Below are 17,334 nucleotides of genomic sequence, written 5' to 3' on the forward strand. Positions count from 1 at the left end.
TCATTCAAAGCTCAGTTTCATATGCCACTTCCTCCAGGAAGCTTAAGGTCCTCTTTGAAATTTCCATGGCATATTATCTTCTCTTCTTACCTTCACTTCTACTTTTTACTGTATTCATTATAAACATAGTTTATCCCCGTTACTAGCCTGTAAGATCCTTGGAAGCATAATCCTTTAACTTTATCAAGTCTAAATGCCTTTTTTAAGGTGTAACTTTCTCAAGTTTATGAAATACCTTGCCCCCTGCCCTAGTGGTAGGTATCACAATCTCTTTACCCTGTTTCCTTTCGGAAGGGTCTATTAGTTTCTATTTTTAGGAAGCTGGGTTGATGCGATTTCTCTAGAAGCATCTTTCAGACTTGAATCCACGTGACTCAGTTGTACGTTCAGTTGAATTTTTCAGTGAGAATTTAGTACCATAGTTTTGAGAGGAGATGAAGACAGTTGCTCTTACCGCAGGCCTGGCCCCTTTTAATCTGATCGGGTTTCACAGTTTATTTTCCAGAGAAAGAGATGAGACAGAGTTTTGTCTAATTGAGACTGGGACAGGCCCAGAGTTAAATATTGGTCTTTGGGCCCCGTCACTTCTTTCCCCTTGAAAGATGTCATGAGCAGACCCAAACACACATTGATTTTCCCCTCATTTTGATTTCAGCCAAGGCCATTTTTGGGATTTGGATGGTACCGCTATGTATTTAGTTAAACTGTGAAGGCAGATCTATGTGCTTTTCAGTGCAGGCGTTCTTTTTTCTTTTTGACCCTGGAATCTCTCCGTTTTGTGTAGACAGAGACCAGTTGTCAGCTGATAGACTATCACTTGAAGGGGTGGTGGGAGCAGTAGATGCACTGGAAGACATCTTGATAAGGCCCTGGAGAGAAAGCTGCTCTTTCGGAAACAGGGCCCATTTGCCAAGAAGGCAGCAAGGGAAATCGCTGGTGGCAGAGACTTATAATGAACAGGAAGAAGAGACAGGTTTGCCAAAGGCTTCTGTGCATTTTTCCCCTTTGCAAACTTTCAGGCAGATGAAAATGTTTTTCAGGTGGTTTTTGGGTTTGCACCTACAGGGAGAGTTCCAGTGCGTTCCAAAGCACCATGCTGCACATTATGGAAATGCCACACACAGCTAGATTCTGTCATAAAGAAATTTGTCATGCAAATTCTGAGGATGTTTGGCTGGTACCAGGGAGGGAAGGCATATCAAAGTAACTCAGGCACACTCTTCAAATGTCTTGCAATATCATAGCATGCATTTATCCAAATTTATGGCTAAGGCAACAAAAGGTCTCCCAGCTTCCTTATTCTTCAGCTTTCCATAATTAAATTATGACAAACAACTTTATCTAAAAGCCTCATCCAGGGACAATCTTTTTAGATAGAGGAGATAGTGGTTTCAACTGATTGTACTTATCTGCAGCAATAAAGGTTTTTATTTATTTGATTTTTAATTTTAATTTTATTTATTTTTTAATGAGTCCCTGGGAAGTAAGTCTGGATTTAGAGGTTTTTCTCTTTTTGCCTATTATCTTTATGATTAGTAAATACATAAACACACTGGTTTCTGAGAAGCTGCCTGGCCATGGCTTTATTTGGGTGGGGGGAGGGAGGGAAGGAATCACACATCACCCTTCTTATCTTTTAATTTAAATTTTACACTAAGAATCTATTTTGAGAGGGAAATGGAGCATGCTAAGCTAACGACAGCTTTCCCTTCTCTTTTTTTTTCCCACGTCAGAGCAAAGTGCTAGGATCAGCTCCTCGGTGTGTCGCGATGTTGGCAATGCTGCACCAATTATGTCAAGTCTCCAAATCACTCGAAAAAACGAATAAAATAAACAGTCAACGAGGCAGGGAAGGGTTAAGGTGAATCTAGATTAAACCTGTCAGCAAACAGACTCATTTATTTTCAAAGCTATAGTTTCCACAATGGAAACAATCCACTTTGCCTGGAGACCCTTAGGTCCGTTCCGCGGGGACCCGGTTTCAACTCTTGGACAGAGGAAGTAGTGGTCCACCGTGAGCTCAAGGACAGCTAACTGATCGTCAGATCCCAACACTTGCCAAGCGTCCCTCACTCCCACCTCGCGCTTTCGTACTTTGGTTACAAAAATTATCTCTGCGATTGTATCCCTTTTGAGTAGAGGGTGCCACTGCGTGGGCAGGAGGCGGCGATTCAGCAGGGGGCTCACAGGAGCTGACTCCCCGGCACCCAGTGCTGCAGAGGCGAGAGGGCGCAGCCGGGCTGACGGAGCGACCAGCTTAACAGCAGAGGCCGCCGCGCGGCGGCCCCAGCCAGAGATTAGCGGCGGGGCGGGGGTCCCTCCCTCTTTTCGGGTGAATGAATGATTAGTCAAACACCACCTCCCCTCCCGGTCCGCCCGAGATTGGAAGGGAGGAGTCTCGGAGCGATTGTTCTTTTTTATAAGGGCGAAAGGCGTTTGCCTCGGTACGTTTTTAAATCGACCTTGTGTGTCCTTTCAACTTCGGTCATCCCTAGTGTCAGGACGCGCAGACAGATAAGCACAGAACACAGATCTCTAAGGCCGCTTGCCCCTCTGTCCACTCAGCCCCCTGAGTTCGCTGTCGCGTCCCCGCCAGAAGGAAGCAAAGCAGGGCGTGAAAAGTTGCGGGGGCCCTATTGCCCCGGGTGTGTCGCTCCCACCCGGGAGCCAGCAGGGTGGTGGGGCGCTCCTGCGTCCCGTTTGCTGCTCCCTCTAAGGATTGGGGCACCCGGGCCTGAGCTCTAGTGCTGCGGCATCCCCCGGGTTCCCCCAGGAAAAGGAGGAGGCGCCGCGCTCGCCGTGCGGTAGAGACGCGCCTTCCCGGCTCTGGTCCGCGCCCCGCGGCCGTGGCTTCCCTGGAGGAGCTGGGGAACTGGACGCTGGGCCGAGAGGGTTCCCGCTGCCGCTATAGCGCAGTCCCTCCTGCGCCTGGGCGCCCCCAGCGGGTTCCGGGAGGCGCCCGGTGAGCCCCTGTCTCTCGCGGCGGAGCGAGCGCACTCCGGGCGGGCCGAGAGCCGGCGGGGCTGGCAGGAGGTGGGGAGTGCGGGAGTGGAGGACGCTGCGGCAGCGGCAGCGACAGCGACAGCCCCCGGAGGAGTAGCTGCAGCCGGGGCGGCGGCTGAGCGGCAGTGCGCAGTCGGCAGCACCGCGGCTCCTCCTCGTCTATCTCCGGCTGCCGCAACACCCCCTCCTCCCGGCCCCCTCTCCGGCGCGGAGGGGCTGACTGCTAAGCCACTGCAAGCAACTCCCTCAAAAAAAAAAAAAAAAAAAGAAAAAGAAAAAGAAAAAGAAAAAGAAAAAGAAAAAGAAAAAAGAAGAAGAAGAAGAAGAAAAAAAGCCGCATCGGAGGAGCCTGGCCGCAGGACCCCTCCTCCCCCGGCGCCCCCACCCGTCGCCTCTACCCCCGCCCTCCCTCACACCCCCCCGCCCCCCAGCTCCCGGGCGCCCTCCTCCCTCCTTAGCGGACTGTCTCCCGACACGCCGGCTGAGAGCCCTTTTTGACTGCGAGCTGCGGCAGCTGAGCAGAGGCGGCGGCGCGGGACCTGCAGTCGCCCGGGATTCCCTCCAGGTGACGATGCTCTGGTTCTCCGGCGTCGGGGCTCTGGCTGAGCGTTACGGCCGGCGCTCGCCTGGGATTACCTGCTGCGTCTTGCTGCTGCTCAATTGCTCGGGGGTCCCCATGTCTCTGGCTTCCTCCTTCTTGACAGGTAGGGGAGGGGGCGGGAGGGACTGGCCCTCCGGGACCCCGGTTTGGTACCTGGGAGAGGTGGCGCTGGCTTGCCCCGGGGATGGGAGGGTGGAGAGCGCGCACCTTGGCGCTTGCCCTGAGCTGGTCGATGGGGATGAAGGGAAGCCCCGGGAGGGCTGGGAAGGCTGGGAGTAGGTGAAGAGGTTGCGGGCTGAGAGGCTGTTGCCTTCAATGTAGTAATAATAGACATTCTTCTATTTGGATTTGAGAAATTATTTTATTTTTAATGTTTTCCTCAACTTTTATTTTAATCTTTATCTCTCTCTGTAGAACTCAGGAAAAAAAATTTGTGCAGTTTTCTGCACATCTTCCTTTCTCATCTTTGGTGTTCCAATACATCCACTGTGCTAGGAGTGCTAGCACACTTTTCGGGTGAATGAATGATTAGTCACACTTTTTAAAGCACTGGCTCTCAGGACCTTGAATTTAAAGAAACTATCATTTAAAAAGGACACTAATAGCCGGATATAATAATTATATGTTTTCAGGCAGGTGAAGACCTCAGTTGCTATTCTGAAGGACATACTTTACTGACACCTGGTGCAGAAAAGAAAATACCGAGTCAATTTCTAAGAGAAGGGAAAAGAGGATTGCGTTTCAAAAAGTGATTTAAACCTAAGACAATGCGAGACAGATCCATAGAAAGGCCGGTTCCTTGACACAGCTCTGAGTTTTGGTCAATTTAAAATCTGCCCCAATTTGAGTTTTTTTTCCTTTTTTTCTTTTTTTGCATATAGGGCTGTGTGCTTAGTTGAAATGTCTTCATAAAGGAGGAGTGTTATTAAAAATCCAGTGAAATACTTGAAATTGTGCTTAAACCATCTGAGAATAGATAATTTCTCTCTACATCATAGTCTTTTTAAAACCTGTTTAAATAAAATTATTGAAAATGGAGTTTGGGGGGAGGAGTTTTGCTTTGGTGAATTTAATAATTTTAACTACATTAGGAATTCTGAAGTTTGGGTAGAGGTTTCAAAAAAGATTGGTGTAAAAATTTTAAATGTTGAAATCATGCTACTAATCTGACTTTAAATGAAACTTTTTCCCCCCTGAATTTCAGGTTCTGTTGCAAAATGTGAAAATGAAGGTGAAATCCTCCAGATTCCGTTTATCACCGACAACCCTTGCATAATGTGTGTCTGCTTGGTAAGTGTGGAGATCAGGTAATATGAACTCAGTTGCTCTCTCTGATAAGGTGAATCCATTAAATGTGATAATATAACCAGATCTTACAAATTGTCTTTAGTCATTATAAAATTGCACATAACTGTACATACTTTGTGAGTTGAATCCAGTTAATTTATGAGTTTTATGGACTTTGGCAATTTCCATTTCATCTAGCTGGAAATTCTTATCTTTGACGTTATCCTTATAGAAGTAAATTTCAGATAGGCTTTGTATGATGTCTCAGTGAAAATTGCAGTTTGTATTGTCTGTTTCCAGTAATGATTACTACAACCAAATCCTTGGTACAACAAAACTTTCTGCGTTGATTCTGTCATCTAAGCTCAGCGGGAAAATGATGAGATAAGATTTAAGTATGAAGGTCAGGAATAAGGTATGCAACAAAGGGAAAGAGAGGTAGCAGTCACAAAAAATGAACATAAGGAAAAGATGTAATTCTGGATTTCTTTCTTGGGTTTCTTTGCCTGTTATACCCTAAACTCTCAAATACTGTCTTTATTTCTTATTTGGAAGCATGAGTCAGAAAGGACAATTCCTTAATAGAGAATGACACTTGGCTGTCAGCTACTTAGTTAACACTATCAGTGGTTAGTAGACTCAAAAAATAATTTGTTTCCATTTATTTTAGTTTAGTAGTCAATGATAAGTCTAATAAGTAACCACTTGGGGGAGATTAGGTAATGTGAATAAGAATTTCTGAGATGCAATATAGACCTACAACATAAACATTTTTGCTTAGGAGTGTTTTACATGCCAATCACTTTTGGCAAAATTTGGTTAGAAACTACATATTATAAAACCCTGTTGGAGATACATTAAGGCAATCAAATGCAAAGCCCCAAAATGATAGAGGACTACTTGTTACTAGATCAGCGTGCTGTGTGGAACTGGAGAAGGAATTCATTTTGGTTTAGGCAAAAGCCAAGCCCTCTGAGGTTATACTACCTAAACATTTTCATGACAAGAGTTGAGGTCAACGTTTTGAATGATAAATGGGTGAAGGTAAATGGCTGTATCAAATGATTATCAGGTTTGGAAGACTAAGGAAATCAGCAGAAACAAGTAAAAATGCACTGTGTTTGCTGACACAATAAATATTGCTGTCTAATAAAACAGAGCTGAGAGAGGGTGTATTATGATTGCGTATTTATGGGTTGCCGTGTTCATTGATGATCTTTTACTAAATAATTTGTTGAAAAGAAGCTTTGACTTTAAATTTTGACTCAGTTGTAGATTTACAGTGAAATGCAGTGTGTATGTATGTGTGTTTAATCTTCCTTTTTAAATTTTTCTTATCTTAAAATTTTCCTATGATGTGAGCGAACTATTTTATCTTAATCTATTAAGATTTCAGAGGAAATTACCCTGACCAAGTAATATTTAAATGTACGGAGAGCTTCGCATATAAAATACTGTTTTTCTCTTCAGCAATATTACTACTTATAAAGTTTACGTATGTAGTCTGAGTTTTGTAAACTGTTCCCAAATAACATTATGAGAAATTCTCGCCACAGCATTCCCCCCTTTTCAGTACTCCTACCCCTGCTAAAAATAGTGCCTTTCTCTGAAAGTGGAGACTTAGTGATAAGAAGATAGATGTTAGAGTCCTGCAGTTTTGAAGGTAAACAGTAAATCTGAAAAGATGCATCAGTTGGAATTCAAGTGGGAATGATATTTACTCCAGAAAAGTATCAATTAAATTCAGAAGGGCAGTAGCTTCATTTATGTCTTTAACATTTAAGTAACAGTTGTAGGTATCTGCCTTGGGTGACTGCTGTCAGAAGTCCTTTCTAAATATGTAATATTAGGACTTTGGCTATCAGCTTCACCCGGTACAGAGCTCTTTCATTGGCTGAAAGGCTCAGTGATATGTTATCACGACCTTTGCAGGGGTTTAGAATTATGGGGTCCAAGTTGTCATAGTCATTGCTGCTTCCTAAACATTTGTAATGACTTGGTAAAATCGAGTAATAATAGATGGATGACCACTTCTCTCTTTGTAAAACACTCTTGTACATTTCCACGAACCCACTGCAGTTCATGGATTTCAAAGTACTCCAGACAGCCAGGAAGCTACTTGGCATTTTTGTACCTCGGCTGGAAGGTAGACCTATTTAGCAAATTGATAATGTTAGCAATGGTAAACATTTATGTTTGCTATTTTTATTTTATTTTATTTTTACTTGTAGGGCCTCATCTAAGCCTGCATTATTTCATTTAATCTTCACAAAAATCCACTGAGGGCTTTTACCTTTATTTTACAGATGAGAAAACTGAGGTGTAGTGGGCTAAGTAACGTGTGAAGGTTGCATTTGAGTAAATAGTGGAGCTGAAACTATCTCAGTTTTGTCTGCCTCTAGAGCACATGCCTATAACCTATAACCGTAAGAAACAGCCTATCTGTTGAGTTAAAGACGTGGGAAAGTAAGGAGAAAATAGAAAGAACGTCCAAATTATTTTACCTTTTGGCGTTCCTTGGGCTATTTTGTTTTTTCTTTTGAGTCTTTCAAGAGTTCGGTTAGTTGACATTTGTTAATCGCATTATATGAAAGGAAAATCTCGTTATGATTTCAGTTGACCTGCAGGGAGTGTTAGTGGTGAGCTGGTTTTATGTATGTACATTAAGAGGGTATGTAATAGTCTCAACTGTACTTTGGATAAAGAAAATAGTCATATTTAGTTTGTGTTGGTCCAGCCTTTTGGCAGAAAGGTACCTAAGGCTGAGTATAAGCTCATATCTTATTTCATAACATGTACTAAAAAAAAAAAGAAAGAAAGAAAGAAAGAAAAAGCTAACGTCAACGTATGCTTAAAAAAGATGTAAAATGTTACAGTTGGGAGGAAATAGGTGGCACAAAGTCCTGTATATAATTACAGAGTAAAAGCTTAAAAAAACCCACAAAAATCAACTTGGCCTGATTTAAACTTTTAAGCTGTGAAATGTTTCAAAGGTTGGAGTGAGCTCATTTCTGTGGAGTTTTTGAGGATGACAGTGGGCACAGTGGCCACCGTAAGCAGAGCTGAATAATTTTATTCTCATTTATCATCCTCTGCATAGACCCGAGCATCTTGCCAGAACCAGTCCCAGTCCAAGAATAACTGGTTTGTTAGCTGGTGATGGAATCTCGTTTTAAAGTGTGTGGCCCAAAAAGCTTCAGTTCATCTATTTAAGGGGGTAGGTGAGAAGTTGGATCATGGTCCTAAAATCTAGGGAACTGGGTAAGCAGTTTAGATTAAACTGCATGTGCTTTATTGTTTAGTCAGAAAGCAAAGCATAACTTTACAAAATGGTCTTTTATGGGGCCGAGGAAGGGAGGCCAACACTTATTACTGTTTTTGTATGATATTTTCCCTGCTTTCTTGCTAGAATTATTTTTCCCATAATGTTTAGGAAAACACGTTGGTGCCTGCCCTGGAGTACAGCTGAGAGGGGAGCCAGCCACACCCAGATAAATGAAGCTGAAGCCATTCTCTGATCTTTGGGACGTCCCCAGGTCCACCAAGCACACATGAGAAGTGGTGCTTGATCTTCTCAGCCTTTTCCACCTAACTGTAGAATAGGAGGACATGGCGGGAGCCAGTGAGTTGGGCCCAGTACTAGAAACCTGAGAAAACTTTGGAGGCTGGGACTCAGAAAACCTGAAGTCAGAGCTTAGTTTGGCATACATTTTGTTCAGCAAAAAACATTATTCTGAGGTTGAAATTTCCTCTTTTAAATCCAGAGGTGCAATGTAGAAACGGACCCTTTGCTCATAAAAAGCAACGTGAAATTCAGTGTTACAAGAATCAGGGCCCCACCTATCTTGGAGCCAACCAAATAGTGAAGACAGAGAGACCTTGTCTGCTGTCTTCTACTTTTTTAATCACAAAAATCTAATATCGCTCAACAAGGAGCTCCCAGCATGTTAGATTCTCTCGGGTGCCTTATCTCCATAAAATCCTCATGTTCTTCATTGTTCAGATTAGCTGGCTGAAGAATAGATATCTATTATCTAAACAAGTGTTAAGCACATGTTTGAGGATGAGGGAGATAACATTGCATGAGAATTCAATTCATGTGTGTGTGCATGTATGAAACAGAGAGAGAGAAGCCATAAAGTAGACCAGATGTGTTCAGAGAGGTACTGCACTCAGTATATGCACAAATACATAGATTGCCCTACTTTTTCCAAGTTGTTTCAGGTCATTTCTAGACTTTGGATGCTCAGTAAGGAAGCAATCAGATTTATTTATTTTTACTCTGTTTAGAAGGTGATGCGACCAATTACCTTTCAACAGAACAATTTTTGGGAAAGGTAACAGTTAATGTATAGGATTGTGTTGCAAAATTCACAAAGACTAGTTCTGAGAGTCATTCTTGTTCATGCTTTATTCAGGCTCAAAGAAGTAGAGCAAATCTCGTGAGATAACACAGTTACTAAGAGACAGAACTGGGATGTGAAGTCAGTTCCTTATTTGCTAAACTAGGGTTTCCTTCTGCTGGAAAAGTTTACTACTTAAAAACTTCTACAGATACCTTCAAGAGCTTCAGAGAGTCTTTTCAACCAGCACAGAGCTAATGTAGGCGCTCTATGGAGGCAGTTATAGTGGTTTTGATCTTGCAACCCAAACCGTCTAGAATTTGGAGAGCCCTTCCAAGGAAGACATGGGTTTTGGCTGGCATCATAACATTTTGGCAAAGAACTTTGGCCCAGACATCAGAGAGTCTTGGGTTCAAATCAAACCGGTGGTGAAGTTGAGACAACTACCTCACCTTTCCAAACCTCAGTTTCTTCATCTGGAGAGTGGGATGGATGTCAACATCTAGTTCACAGAGTCGCTGTGTGAATTAAGTGAGATGTAGCACATAAAGTTTGGCCTGGGGCTTGGCATAGAGTAAACCCTCTGGAGTGATTTTTTATTGCTCTTATTGATGATGGCATTATTTTTAAAAATTCTTATTTCCTCACATGGAAGAGGATACAAAGTTTCAAAAGAAAATCATAGAAGGGACGACGGACAAGATGTAGGGATAATGATGGCAAACCCACCCATTGTTATGCATGAACAAGATTTGTCAGAAATGTTTAGCGAGTTTTTCTGTCCCTCCAGGCTTCAACTGGGCTGATCTAGGCTGCTTCCTTATTGGCCCAGTGATCTTTGGGCCCTGGTATAAGTTTTTCCCTCGCTTTCCGTTAAACACACACACACATACAAAAAGAAAAAAGAAAAAAAGAAAAAGAAAAAGCTTTCCGTGGAAGAGGGGCCTGCTTTCTTGCAGAATATTTACATCTCTATGCCTGTGGGGTCACCTTCACTTGTACTTTTATTGGCAGAGGGATTGGGTTGGGACTCGGGAGCGCTGTCATTCTGGAAAAACTGGCTAGTGGCCTGCCATCATGGGGATTTTCCTGGCCCGCCTTGTGGAAGTCTCTCGACCCCTTTCCAGACCTGAGTATGTCTTTGTTGCCTGCTTACTCACTGCTCCCCTTCCCCATCCCATTTCAAACACGGTTTATTTTGTTTTGAGGTATTGGACTTGACTGTGGGTATCAACAGTAAATTGTGTTTTAAGTGTAGGAAATAATGTTGAGGAAAGAGAGCCCTTCCCCAGATTAGAATGCAAATAGGGGGAGGGCAGTAGAATAGGAGATAATGGGAAAAGTCAGGCAAGGCAAAATGATGGAAAAATAAAACTAGTTAATATGAATTTGTTGAGTAAATAAAGGATATCAGTTTTTCACACCCTCTTCTATGGCCCTTCTGTATAAATGATGATATATTGAGTCCTTTGTGCTATAAAAGAATATGAGTAACAAACACCACCTTTCATGGCACTGGGAGGTCAAGTGTGCTTGTTGAACTTAGTTAAGATCAGCAAATGAGCTGGGTGTATATTTTAAGACCTGTTGATTCCCAGTTCTAATTTTATAAAACACCACTCAGGGCACTAGGGATCACAGGTTATAAATTCAATAATATTATTCTTTCTTCCTTCTTTCCACACTTCATCCCCTCTTCCATTTTATTTTATTATTTTTAGTCCTTTCTGTGTTTGAAGCATTGTGCTGGCTGGGGACCTTTGAGGAGACAAAGACCAACAGGACAGATTCTTGCCCACAGCCTAATGGGGGAGACGAACACATGCATAAATAAGAAACTTTATAGGAGTGACAGAAAAGCACTGTAATAGACTCAAACCCATGTACTAAGGAGGCTGCCAATGAATTCTGGCTAGGATATCTGTGACCATAATGTTGGGGGAGAGATGATCCAAGCAAAGCCTAGTTGGAGGAAAGACACAAAGAGAGTGTGCTTGGGACTGTGGAAATGGCAGAGTCTACTGTGCCCAAAGCTGTGATGGAGCTGGAGTTAGAAAGCTCCATGAGAACCAGCATGGGGAGCACCGTGAATGTAATAATAAGGATATCAGTGTGAAGGGGCTGGAATTTGAACAACAGACTGCAGGGATATTGTGTGGTCAGATGAGCTCAAGCAGCCTGGCCAGTGGGAATGGAAAGAAGGTGTTGGGATAAACAAATGTTGCTCATTCTTTTGAATATTTGACTACATTCCAGTTCTAGAGTATTTACATGAATGCCAAAGGTATTGAAAAAAAAAATTTCGATAGAAAGACTCCAAACCATGCCCAGCAAGACACAGCTGGTAAAATTCAGCAGCAATTACAGTGGAGTGATTGGTAGCACAGCCACTTTGCTTGTCACTTGGTGCCTCTAGAGTAGGATGCTGTTACTTGAATAGAGTAGTTCTCTTCCCAGAACTCACTCTCAAAATTCTATTTGGGGCACCAGCTCTCTCCTCTTACAGTGACACCCTGCCTTACACTGTTGGATTATTCAGTCTGGTAGGTATGTTCATGATAGTATGTATGCTCACTTTTAGCATAATTTTTTGTTGTTGTTCTTTTTTTTGAGACAGAGTCTCGCTCAGTCTCCTAGGCTGGAGTGCAGTGGCCCGATGTCGGCTCACTGTAAGCTCCGCCTCCTGAGTTCATGCCATTCTCCTGGCATGAGGAGTTGAGGAGTTCATGCCTCAACCTCCCAGTAGCTGGGACTACAGGCGCCCGCCACCACATCCGGCTAATTTTTTTGTATTTTTCGTAGAGACGGGATTTCACCGTGTTAGCCAGGATGGTCTTGATCTCCTGACCCTGTGATATGCCCGCCTCGATCTCCCAAAGTGCTGGGATTATAGGCGTGAACCACCGCACCCGGCCTTTAGCACAATTTTTATACATTAATCAGGATTGGGTGGCTCACCTTTAAAAAGTGCACCAATGTGCCATGACATTGAGAACCACTAGTCTTACAGAGGTGTTTTGGAGCCCACATTTATAGTACTTGGCAAGAAAATAGATGGCAGAGGTGAAAGATGGGAAAAATTGAAGGGAGTTTTGAGAAATCTAGCCAATGTCATAGGCACTGTAGGAAGAGAAGGGGTCCTGTGGGCGGGTGGGTAGTAATCAGTTTAGATGTAATGTGTTGGGCTTGATAGACCTTCAAGATAGAAAAGCCATGTAGGCTCTTAAAAGATCGTGAGTTCAGTATAGAGAAATCAGGACTAGAAGTTAACAATTTGTTACCTGTCTGCATAGAAATAAACTTCAAAACTTTGGGAATAAATTATTTGCCTTGAGGAGGGGTCTAAATTGAGATTTTAAAAAAATGGGCCTACAATATTAACTATAAGAAGGGTTATGCCTAACAGAAGGATAGAAAAGGAGAAACCTATAAAAGAGATGGAAAACTTATAGTTATAGAGGCAAGAGGAAGGCACAGGCCAAGGCAGAAGACGTTTGAATAAGACAAAGACTATTGGCATTAAACATTGCAAAGAACTGGAAGATTCTAGGAGAATATCAAAGAAGGAACTTTCTCATCTTCTTGGACTATTTGAAACAATGAACAATGGTCCCTTCCCCCCAGACCCTGCATATTTGCACATGGGATTGAATTGATCATAGATGAGAGTCAGTGCAACCCCAGTTGGCAGGAATCCAAAACTAAGATTGCTATAGGGATTTTGAAAATTTAAAGCAAAAATCACAAATTTGCCAAACTTTGACTTTAAAAGATCTTAACAAAAGTGAATAAATACCACATGAAATTTTAAAAGGTACCCAAACAAAACTAATTTCACGGATAACAGTAATACACTTTTTGCAAACATCATTGGAATGTTTCTATAGTTAAATGTAAAATGGACCAGGCCACATTGAGGGATTTTTTTATTAGGAATAAAAGCAACAATATAAAAGAGTCTGACTAATATAAAAACTTACTATTATAAACTTTTAAGTTTGCTCTATTAAACTGTTAATGATGCTTTAAAAATATTATGATATAATGTAATGTCTTAAATTCTAGGTCTTCAGGTAAGATATTTTCTTTTCTCATGAAATGTTTAAAGCCCATTTTGTCAGTGAACTACAGCTGTGGTGTGGGGGCCGTTGTGTCTCAATGTATGGGTTTGAGTCTCACCTGGGTTGCCTGGTAGCTGTGCGCCACTGAGCAGACACCTTACCCTCTCTGAGCCTTCATTGTGAAGTCTGGGACAAGTCCCAGTGGTATGTGCCCTTCAGCAGACTTAAGTGGTTGGCTGGGGGCATTAACTGGGGTGACGGGAATGGGTTAAAGGCCAAGATGCGTGTGAAAGCTGTTTGTAAACAGTGTAAATGAAACTGTTATTAAGGGCCAGAACTTGAATAGAAGAAAGTGAAGTGTATGCCATAAACCACTTTTCAGCACCTCATTCAGTGAATATACTCTTTGGGAATGATAGCTTAGTGGTTCTCATTTCTACCCTTTAATAGTTGTATGGCTTTATGTAAATTGCCTAACATTTCTATATCTCAACTGATTTGTTTTTCTAAGACCACCAGAGCGGGCACAAAAGAACCAGCGAGTAGGCAAGTGTAGGAGCAAAACTGCAAGTTTATTTTGGTCACCCAAGGTGTGGGGAAGAGGTCTGTCGGCCACCGGCAAAGAAGGCCGGCAGAGTCCGCCGGTGGGGGCTCTCGGAGGGAGTTCCCACAGTCCCGACATCCTGACAGGAGTGGAGGACTGAAGAAGGCCGCCCGTGGCGTCCGTCCAGAGCGGCTTTTCTAGGAGTGGGAGGGCAATAGGCGGGGCACGGGCGTGTCGGGGAGGGGGGCGTTCTGCAGGTGCGACCAGGTAAATCTTGGTCTCTTCGGATTGACGTCACCTGGCGCATGCCTGGTTGGTCTGCACCCTCCCTGGGGGCTGGCTGCATTTTCGCGCGCACGGGAAAAGTTGGTGAAGAAGAACCCGGAAGTGCACCATCTTGCCTCCGTTCGTCCATACATCAACCTCTCTATCTTCATCATGAGGCTCTTGTCAGAATTGTAAGTTACAACACGAAAAATTCTCAAAACATGGTCTGGGCCATGGTCAACACTTTAGAAATGATAGCTGCTTCCACCATTGAAGTATCATGGAATGACTGCCTTTGCCATACTTTAAATTAAATGGACTGTATTTATGGCAATTTATTGTCAACACCTATGAAATGTGTTTATTCTGAATTTTTCTCAGGGTACACAATGGAAGGTCAGAAGAGGCTACTGCTGCTTTTCTGTTAAAGATGGAAAACCCTGTCAGTGTTTGGGGCTTAGGAAGATGGGTTGCTCCTCTGTTTTTTCTTTTCAAAGCTTCACCTGCTTAACTCGTGCCAGTTTACAAACAACGAATCACAGTGTTGTCTTCTCAGTGAGTCCCAGTTGTCCTCTGTAGTCCTTGCCATTAAATCAGGAAGTGGCAGGTAGGAGGCAAAATTGTTAAACTAGTGACCAGCGGGCCTGCTGAGCCTGAAGCTTCTCAGTCCTCTCCGTTTTAAAGAGTGTGATGTGGCCAGCTTCCTGCTTTCCAGCCAACCACAGGCACTAGTGCATACCTGTGGGATCGGGGCTCCTTCTAGAAAGGGCAAGCCCAGATGAACTGGTGTGACTGGATTTGGACATGTGGGCCCTGCACTTTCATACAGCCTTCTGTGCTTGGGACTAGAAGTCCTGTCAACCCCTCTAAGAGCCTGCTGCTGCTTCTCGGTAATAGCATGTTCTGCCTTGTAGTGCAGTGAGTTGGGCGAATTCACTTCTTAAGGGATGGTGTCTTAAAGTGTAAGAATGTCGTCACGGTCATCTCCGTCAGCTCCATAGCTTCAGCAAGAGGTCCGCAACCTTGGGACTTGAGTGGGAGTTCGACTGGAGTTTCCTGTTTATAGTTGGGGTTGTTAACACTTGGGATAGCTGCCCCCAGAATGGAACTCCAAGTTCCAAAACATTATTCTCCTAGAAAGTTTATCACAGAAGGTCAACCTCCTCTATAAAAGACATCCTAAATAATCATTACATAAACACTGTTTTGTGAAGGGAATGTAATCGCATTTGAAATTATAAGATCATATTGATATTTACATCTGCTTTTATTTGTGATAAAAGGAACATTCCCTTTTATAGAAATAGATCGTTGTTAAAAGCAGAAATGTCCCTGACAAGGCAGGAGGTATAGACAAGGGAGGTTCTGGGACGATCTGGCTTCCACTTTCAAAAAGTCACAATGAAAAATGTCTCCTGATCCCTGGAGCTGGCATTCTCCAGTCATTTCCAGCCCCTTTCAGTGAGGCTAACTCTGAAGTCTTGACACAAGCCTTCATGTTTATATTAGGTTTTGGATGTTAGCTCCCTTGGCTTCTGGGAGCTGACTCTGTTGAAAATTATGTTTTTCTTTTAAGGACAAAGGCCTTATTGTATGTACATGTCGTGTAGTGTAATGAGCTTTCTTTCTTTCTTTTTTTTTAATGTTAGGTAATGGGTGGTACTAACCTACGTCTGCCAAATGAGCAGTTCAAAGATCTGTAAACTGACAGGCAATTTTAAGGTTTCACGCAGGTAACTCAGCAAGAGAAAATGAGAGGGCGGGATGGGTGGCATCTTTACTGACCACAGCATGTCCCCCAAATGCCCTGCTTCAAGGGAAGAGACGAAACAGGACTGTGAGCAAGGATCTGCAGATAAGTGATGGTACCCAGAGTCACTTCAAAGAGAAGGATGGAATACAAATAATGAAGATAATGATCATCTCGTTTTAACTTATAAAAACACGTCTTTCCAAAACAACTCTTGTATTCTTGGTCACATATATAGTATTTGACCAGAGAGTTTTTCATGGTTGCTAATGCTGTCGGCATAGGCCAAGCACTTTAGTTTTGGATGCTGTGTGATCAGCTGGCCACTCTGGTGGCACTGCTGGCCTCTTTGACTGTGGGTGACCTCAGGAAGGTTATTTCTAGTAGGGACAGCTTGGCCCATGGAAAGGAGGTATGAAAATCCGAAGCTGCTCTTCCATTTCTTTGGGCCTCTGTAAGAGACATTTTTAGCATCTTTTATTTTATTTATTTATTTGTTTATTTATTTATTTATTTTTGTAGAGACAGGGTCTCACTATCACCAGGGCTGGTCTCAAACTCCTGGCCTCAAGCGATCCTCCTGCCTTGGCCTCCCAAAGTGCTGGGATTACATGAGTGAGCCACCACACCTGGCTAGCATCTTGATCTTAATTTCTTCCCCCTTTCTCCTTTTAAAAACCTATTTTCTGAGGTTCCTCTTTGAGGCGTGTCTATGGACTGCAGCAATAACATTAATGAATGACATTTTCATTCTTCGCCATGTTGATTGCTCCAGGTCTTATTAAAAGATACGGGGGGATTCATTTTCCATTATTTTCTAATTGAACAGAGCCATTTGTGCCAAGATACTAAAATTGTTCCCACTTTTCTCAGAGGGCAGAGGCTGCTCTGCATCAGTGGCCTGTGGGGTTTGTAGCTTCTGCCTCCAGTAAAGCCTGCCTCATTTTGTTCCTTTACCGCCCAGAAATTCATGAATTCCAGAGACACCCACAGCCTGCTGTGTCTCTCCAGCTTTGTGGATTTATGGTGTAAAAGCAGTAGCATCGAGACATTCACATAGCGGTGTTTTTTTTGGTCTCGGGAGAACACTATTTTCCTGAATGAGAGAACATGAAAGATGAAGCAGATATTCTCCCACTTGGGAGCCACTATGCCAAAACAGTTAAGGTCTTGCCATGGGCTTGTGTTTATGCCCCTTGAGGGGAATGGGGCCCATTAGGCTTGAGTTGTGGTAATTTCCTGTTTTCAAGCACATGTGAAACAATGATTCTGATGCCCAGTGGGACCTACCAGAGGTCAGCTAGCTGCAGCTCCATTAGCACATAGATGAGTACCAGGATGAAATTCCTTGTCTCTTAGAGGTGACTCAAATCAGAAGTTGTGGAAGAGCTGGCTGTCAGGGAAGGGGGCAGGAATCTACCCTTTTTGTGCATCTCATTAGTCTGGGGTGGCTTCTGTTGGAGGAACCAGCCCTTTTC

The 17,334-nt window shown here is 43.2% G+C and overlaps 1 protein-coding gene across 2 annotated transcripts in view; it reads left to right on the top strand.

The window, feature by feature from the left end:
* The first annotated feature begins 2,322 nt into the window (after nucleotides 1–2,322).
* BMPER (BMP binding endothelial regulator) overlaps nucleotides 2,323–17,334 on the top strand; it is a 253,600-nt gene continuing 238,588 nt past the window's right edge. The window contains exons 1-3 of one of the 2 annotated variants that reach the window (XM_033193504.1): nucleotides 2,323–3,033; nucleotides 3,435–3,707; nucleotides 4,809–4,894. In XM_033193504.1, the coding sequence (XP_033049395.1) occupies nucleotides 3,575–3,707; nucleotides 4,809–4,894 (219 nt within the window). In that variant the 5' untranslated portion in view covers nucleotides 2,323–3,033; nucleotides 3,435–3,574. Of the gene's footprint in view, nucleotides 3,034–3,434; nucleotides 3,708–4,808; nucleotides 4,895–17,334 lie in introns of those variants that run through there. The other variant, XM_033193505.1, reaches the window with a different exon arrangement.

Source organism: Trachypithecus francoisi, unplaced genomic scaffold, assembly GCF_009764315.1.
Source record: "Trachypithecus francoisi isolate TF-2019V2 unplaced genomic scaffold, Tfra_2.0 Lachesis_group4, whole genome shotgun sequence".
NCBI lineage: Eukaryota > Metazoa > Chordata > Mammalia > Primates > Cercopithecidae > Trachypithecus > Trachypithecus francoisi.